At 34.4% G+C, this 8,063-nt stretch overlaps 1 protein-coding gene across 1 annotated transcript; it reads right to left on the bottom strand.

Annotated features, from left to right (window-relative positions):
• Nucleotides 1-4,671: 4,671 nt before the first annotated feature.
• On the bottom strand, nt 4,672-5,475 carry LOC149060681 (uncharacterized). Its single transcript, XM_089230186.1, has one exon. The coding sequence runs from the start codon at nt 5,473-5,475 to the stop codon at nt 4,672-4,674; it is 804 nt and encodes a 267-aa protein (XP_089086312.1).
• Between the last annotated feature and the right edge of the window lie 2,588 nt (nt 5,476-8,063).

Below are 8,063 nucleotides of genomic sequence, written 5' to 3'. Positions count from 1 at the left end.
TTCGACTACTTTATCAAATATAGATTTTTAATCTATTTTCGAAGACATTTCATGTAGGACGTTTGCAAAACGCTTGAATGTATGTCCTAGTCCTGGTTTGAATATCTTTTCTTCTTCCGGATTTTGTTCTATGAATAACATAACATTACGACGATTTGATTTAATTTCGTGGAGATAGGGTAGGGTTGATTGAGTAAATTGACGTTTAATTCTTCTCAGGTATCCGATATTGCTGTGCTTCCATGCTTTCAAAGCGTGTTGTCATGAGGTGGCAAATCTGTATAGTCTCGTTATAATGAGCTATTAATGTCTCATACATTGAATAGTGAGTTGTAAGATCGACATATACCACTAAATTCCATTTTATATGTGATAATCTGGTTTGGCCATAGGATTCGTAGTACAGTCCCTGCTGATGATTGATCGAAGTGATATTAACACTTGACTTCAATGGAGTTTCTGATGCTGGGGTATTGCTAAAACAGTCTGTTTTTCTGAGCATAATTTGCATGCTTAAACTGAAACATAATTAATGATTTTCATGAAACACTTTTAGAAGGTTTCTATAGTGCTGTCCTTGGTTTGTTCCTTTTAATTATTATAACGTTAGGAGATTCTGAACAGGCTTCTACAACTGTGTACGGACCTAACCACTTGGGAGCTTCGTTTTCTTTTGCTTGCCTTCTCCTGCATTAATACTTTATCACCTATGTTAATGTCGGAGGTATTACAGTCCTGTCATAACGCTGTTTTGATTTATGTTTGCTATCTAGTAGTGTAGTTCTTGCCAATAGGTGAGCTTCTTGCATTTATCTTTTTAATTCAAAATAATAATCATCATTATTATACTGAGGGTCTGGATCTCTCATGAATGAATTAGGAACAACTATTTTGTTCCTATAAATCAACTGATACGGTTGAAAATTTGTAGACGAATGTACCGTTGAATTGTGGCAAAACATTGCAAATGGGATATAAGTATTCCAGTTTTGAGAGTCTTTACAGTTTATCACCTGGACGACGACGTATATCATAATCATATTCGCTAAGAAGACTTGCCTATCTTGCAATTTAGGGAATCTGTGTCTTCTTGGCGTTAAGGTGAACTAATGCCTGACAGTCTGTAACAATGGTAAAATGTATACCGATTAGTAGATTTCTCAGCCTGGTAACACTCCACACAATCGCCATTAACTCTTGACTTGAATGATACATTTTCTCAGTTACTGTTGTTTTCTTTGATACTGCTATTCGTATGTATAGCATTGCAATGCAGCTCCGTCTCCGCCGCTTGGTTATACAATTCCTGTTTTTGGCTCCAAGTGAAGTCTACCTCTTTCTTTAGTAGGTCACTAATAGGTTGTATCTTAACTGCGTAAGCAGACACAAACCTCCTAAAGAAACCCGTTAGACCTAAGAATCGTCGTATTTCATGATTATTCTTTGGTTGTGGAAAACTAGAAATTGTGTGTTTTCTCACTACCCGGTTTAAGGCCTTCTGGAGTCAACATGAAACCTAGGAATGGTACAGTATCACATGCAAATTTACATTTTCGTAATTTGAGTGTTAGTTTTGCTTTTTGAAGTGCCTTGAAAACCAATTCTAATCGTTCTAGCATCTCAGCCTTTGCTGGAACAAGAATATAATCCAGATACCATTTTGCTATTTTATTTGGCAATTTTCCCAGTAACTTTGCCATCAGTTTTGAAAATATGTATGTTGCATTAGTGAGACCGAACATCATTCTTTCAAACTGACCTGTTTGCGTTTGAGTAATGAAAGCACTCTTTCGCTTAGCCTCCTCTGTAAGTGGTACTTGCAGATAACCTGAAGCCAAATCCAGAGAGCAGTACACCCTAGCCCCCGCTAAATCTTCCAGTTGATCATCCAAGATTGCAATGGGAAAATTTGTTTTTATTGTTTGATATCCAGCTGAGGTTAGTCTACCACTAATCTAGGTTCCCCGTTCTTCTTACTGATCACCATGACAGGCGATGCGTATTCCGAATCAGTTTCCGTTACTATTGAATCTATTTGGTTACATTCTGCTTCCGAAGTTTTGCATGGTCTTAATTGTACTGGCGTTCCTTGATCCTCTATGGTAATTTTTAAAATATCTGTACAACCTAGTTCCTGTAACTTGGGCGCAAAACAATTTCGGTAATTTTTTATTATTATCATTAATTTACTTCTCTCACTATCACTCAACGTTGATCCGCACTCAATCTTATCTTCTGTGATTTGGTCATCTTTTACTCCGAACACTGTTGTTTTTGTTTTATTAATTTCGTTGTTTGCAAACGGAAGTGTAAAGTTGTAGCCAAATATTTCCTAGTTTTGTGTTTTGACGAAAGTCACATTCTCCTTGTCGGTAAACGTACGCCCTATGAGCAAATCGTAATCGTATATATTTTAACTGACCCGTTCCTTCTTGAAATTTTTCTTGAATTTGATGTTTTATATCAATATGTTTAGTATGTTTATGGTATTCAGGATTTGATGCCAATTTTATGCAGCTTTGATGATCTTCATAAAATAGTGTAGTTTCTCTAGAATTTAAGTTTTGTTGTTTTTTAGAACACCATGGCTATTGTAAAGCCATAAAATTAAATCAGATACCATGTAGTTGATCATCAATCGTTGGATATTATTATGGTCTCACCGGGTTAATCCATTGACACCAGGTATCGTTAAGTTTGTCAGTCCGGAAGTATCTCGAAAAGGAATATGAAATGTGATAAATGATAATACACTGATAGGTTTTGTATTTATTTGTGTTTTTAATATTCCAAATAATTAATAATATCTGTTTAATTAATATTCAAACAAAGAATTATATTACATTTTACTTTTTGATTTTACATTGTAATAACCAAGGAGTTATCATACATACAACATATTACATAGTGACTAAAGAACTAGAATAATATTATATAACGTGATATCTGATATATGCTTATCAGATTATCACTTACATTATTATCACATCTCCCTTTTCTATTTTTCTTATAATAAACATACATGATACAGATTATATTCATATAAATTTATTATTTTGTTTTAACAACTTGACATTTACAATTGTAAGTTTAATATTGAAATACTCAAAGAAATAATTTAGTTAACTTAATAATGATAACATATAAACATAAAAATTTTTAAATATTCAAATTTGAATACTCAAAGAAATAATTTATTTAACTCCCTAGGATCAATGCAAATTCTTAACATTTTATCTGGCTTCTCTACAGTTACCATATTACTTTGCCATTCGCAAGGCTCTTTAGCTCTTAATTATTTTCAATCGCTCCATTTTATTTAAAGTTTCCTGTATTCGGTCATATATTTTAATAGGACCCTCCTCGGCGGACATGACTTAGGAATTGCCTCTTTATTTAACTTAATATTTATTTTATCCGGAAATTTACCTAATCCTTCAAACACATCAATGTTCCTCTGTATAAACTCCTGTTTTTTTCTATCTTCTAATTTTACTAAATTTATCTCAGATGGGATGTTAAATACTTATTACAATCATTATAACTGATTATAGGTAATCCTACATAATCAACAATCTCAAACTCTGTCTTATATTTGACATTTTGATTTTGAACTAATAATTTGACCTTACCCACAGAATTTATTTTAAATCCACCAAATGCTGTGATCACTATGTTACTTTTCTGAGCTGTTTTATTAAGTTTTTTGAAAAAGCTTATTGGCAATACATTTTTTTGTGCCCCTGTATCCAGTTTCATTTCAGACTCAATGTTCTCAATTATTAATTTATCAGTCCAACATCTATCACTGTTATTCACCTTGTACGTATAGACTATATGGTATATATATATAGATATAGATATATATATACTATATTGACATATGGCTAAAATCTTGAATGTGCGCTATTGGATAACTGTCTTCGATAGTAATTCCGTTCAATCGTCTGTAGTCACCACAGGGCCTCCACTGATCTAGTCCTTTTTTTTTGACTAATTGAAGTGGAGATGCCCAAGGGCTTTTTGATGGTCTACATATGCCCAACGCCACCATTGACTCGAACTCCTCCTTTGCTATAGCTAGCTTTTCTGGTGATAAACGTCTGGGTTTTTCAAAAACTGGAGGTCCTTTTGTTTCGATGTAGTGTTGTGTTTGATGATTACAACCAGAGTTTTACGGTTGTGAAATAAGAACTTCTGGAAATTTTCCAATTATATCAGAAAACTTTGTTTCTATTAAATAAGTTTTTATGCTGTTTATAGTAGTATGTGATTTGGTGCCTATTGTTGACAAATTGGTTATTTTGTCTACTAGTTTTTTATTTCTTATGTCAACCATCAGGTTAAAGTTGTGTAAGAAATCGGCTCCAATTATCGCTTTGGATACCGACGCATTGATAAATTCCCATTTGAAAACACGGCGAAGGTGAAAGTCCACAGTAAGTGTTGTTTTTCCGTATGTGTTGATTGGAGTGTTATTAGCTGCAAATAACTTTAAGTCGGCAATGCTATCATGTCTCTTTGTACAAGGTATGATAGAAACATCTGATCCAGTGTCTATGAGGAACTGTTGACCTGATATCTTATCCTGTACTGTTAGACGATGACTTGCATTAATATTTTGGCAGTCTGATGAAGGTATATCTTCCACTGCCATAGAAGATATGATGACTAGTTTTCCGGCTTAAAAGTGGTGTAGTGTTTGCAGGGTTCTACACACTTTTTAGCTTTCATTTTAAAGTTGGTATGGTAAAAACATAAATCATCTCTCGGTTGTTCCCACTGGCGGTATCTTGAACGAGATTTTGAACGGGATTGTGATCTTGGTTGAAAGGCTTTATCGCTGCGTGACTGACGTTCTAATTTCAATTCAGCTACTTCCTTGATTAAAGTTTGTAACAATTCTGCCGTCTTGTCCGATGAGACCGCAGCTATTCTGGGCTGTCCTATCTCTGCTACTTGGTCTGCCAATCTTGCAAGTTCGTCTAAAGATCCTTTGGTAACCGCAAGACAAGATTGGGTGGTTACTGGAAGGTGCTGAAGCCACAACGACTTCAATAATTCGTTACTCAATGCATTGCCTCCAAGGCGTTGCATTTCATTGAGAAGTACTGATGGTTTTCTATCGCCCAATTCTACATCGCTGAGTAATTTTCTCAATTTTTTCTCTTTACTATCTGTATAAATGTCTATTAAGCGAGTTTTTAGAGTATCATACTTTTCCGTTACTGGTGGTGTCTGTATGATATCTGCGACCTGAGACAAGATCCCTGTATCAACCGCACTTATGACGTGGAAATACTTCGTGGTGTCATTAGTGATTCCACTTAAAGCAAACTGTGCTTCAATTTGAGAAAACCATATAGCTGGATCACCTTTCCAAAAGGGTGGTGGTTTAATAGTTACGCGATTCACCATGGTAGTATCTGGCGTCATGGGTTGATTGTTGACTTCTGAATTATCGTTTTCACTCATCGCGTTATGAGTTGTCGAGGTCACCAATTGTACGTATAGACTAATAAAAATGATACTTTTCGTACTAAAGTAATAAATATTTTATTAAATTAACAATACATACGGCATGGCTAATAACCATATTACGATACAATTAACAAAAAAAACGAGAGTAAAAGAAAAAGTGTGTGTGTGTGTGTCATGGCGAAGGAATGGAAAACGGAACGCTAGTAGGCAGTGTTACCACTGCTCCCACAACCTCATTTATTTCAACAGTATCTAATGATAGATTACTCGCTTCAGTTACCATGGTATTTACAGCATGTTTCTCTTTATTCCTATATTTAATTTCAAAATGATTCAGTAGCCCGCAACTCTTACACTCTTTTCCGAATGCTGGGCACTCGTTTAAATTATGATTACGTCCACATCTATTACAATTATTAATTTCTTTTTTTACATTTTTATAATACATAATATTACCTTTCTATTTGTTGTTGTGCGCCACAGCTGTACTTACCTGGGAGGTTCGTGAACAGCAATGACTCGTGCCCTGCCGGGGATGGGGTTACCACAATATTAAAATAAATATAATATTGTTGGCAATGTAAAATTTACGAGCGGTGAATGATAATTATTAAGAATAAATTAATTTAAACAGAATAACAAATATTTTTACTGTCGTAGAACTTTTATTTTTTTTTTATCCAGGTAAAACAACTTACAAAAATAATCTTGCGACGGGACGCACTTTCGACTAAACTGGTGGACTAACTTACACACACTAACTACAACTACGTATTAGCGATCGTCATATATATAATAATCGTTGATTCTAGAATATTCGACGGAAACACCCGATCGTTATCGAACCGATAATCCCATATCCGATAAGTGCTCCGTCGAACATTCCAGAATAAACGCTAACAGCTCGGCCTTCCTGACGACAGTTCGTCCCGAACACATACAATTTAATATTATACAGTAGTATACAATATTTTTTTTTTTAATTTCATAATTCAGTATAAATAACAATAAAAAGTATGGCAAATAATACAATTCAATATATAATATAGAAAACTACTAGGTATATAAATAAACAGTGTTTCAACACATACATCAATTTACATATAAATAAATATTATTATATATATATATTTTTTTTTTTTTTTTAAAATAATAACACGAATATAATATTAAGCAAGTGGTACCTTCACCCACCTTCTCATTTGATCCGGACCTATTACTCCTTCAAAAGGTCTCTGAGTTATTTGGTTACCCTCAATATCAGTAACGACATACCGGTCATTGTCTAAAACCCTTTTTACGACATAAGGTCCCTTGAACTTGGGTACTAATTTTTTATTTACTCCGGGAGTGGCATCAAAATTCCTTATCATTACATAATCATTTACGTTATACACCTTGGGTTCTATATGACTTTTGTTATACTGAATCGCACTCTTATCTTGTGTTTTACGTATTTGTTCGGATGCCGTTTCCCTTAACTCCAACATACTATCCGCACCTACACTGTCTTTAGTCTCGTTCACTACATCTAATGCATATCGTACCTTATCAGTAATCTCACCTACCTGTTCAATTCCAAATAATAATTTACTGGGTGTTTGTCCCGTTGCTTTATGTATAGTATTATTAATGGCGAACTCTACCTTAGACAATACCTGGTCCCACTCATCAGGACTTTTCACTATTTTCGCTATCATCGGCGTTATTGAACGATTAACTATTTCCACCTGACCGTTCGCCCTGGGCGTACCGGTAGCGATTAATACTTGTTCGACAGACTCATGAGACAGAAATGTTTTGAAATCGTTCGAAGTAAATGCAGTTCCACGATCAGAAATGAGTCGTTTCGGTTTAGAATAAGTACGAAAATATTCCTTCACATATTTAATTACTTCTTCTGTCTTAGTTGTTTTGCACGGGTAACAGCGTACAAATTTCGTGAACCCGTCAATTATTACTAAAATAAATTTATTATTGTTTTCTGTCTTTTCGAATGGCCCTAAATGATCAATATGTAACGATAAAAATGGACGATCACCTTTCGGTATACTATGTAGATATCCCTCTCGTTTACCGGACATAGGGGAATATTCAATACATTTCAAACAACTAAATAAATAATTGCGGATTTTTACTTTCATATTAGGGAACCAATAAACTCGTCTTACATTTTCAACGACTTTATCAAACCCGACGTGAGCCATTTCGTCATGACAACTCCGTATTACATTTTTTTCCATACACTGTGGCACATAAAATAATAATTTCCCCTTCTCTTTCCTATAAACAAGTCCTTCCCTTAATTCAAAATATTTATCTTCTTTTACTTGTAAACTATCCCGAATTCTAACTATATCGTTGTCTATGTTTTGTTTAATAGCCAATATTTGTTCGAAGGTATTAGATTCTAAGATTAAAATTCCATGGCACCTACTTAGAGCGTCGACATGTCCCATTCGCGTACCCGGACGGTGTATGATTTCGTAATTATAATTTTGTAAGAAAAGCGCCCACCTGGAAATTCTGGGATTAATTATCTGTTTATCTAACGTTAATTTGAAACTATTACAATCAGTCAC

The sequence above is a fragment of the Diuraphis noxia genome, unplaced genomic scaffold (genome assembly GCF_037042655.1).
Source record: "Diuraphis noxia isolate RWA-SAM2 unplaced genomic scaffold, SU_Dnox_SAM2 contig0001, whole genome shotgun sequence".
Taxonomy (NCBI): domain Eukaryota; kingdom Metazoa; phylum Arthropoda; class Insecta; order Hemiptera; family Aphididae; genus Diuraphis; species Diuraphis noxia.
The sequence above is the reverse complement of the archived record's forward strand: the minus strand, read 5'-3'. Positions and strand labels throughout refer to the sequence as shown.

Excerpts from the sequence above, each read along its gene's own strand:
- LOC149060681 (XM_089230186.1), bottom strand. The coding sequence starts at position 5,475 with ATGAGTGAAAACGATAATTCAGAAGTCAACAATCAACCCATGACGCCA.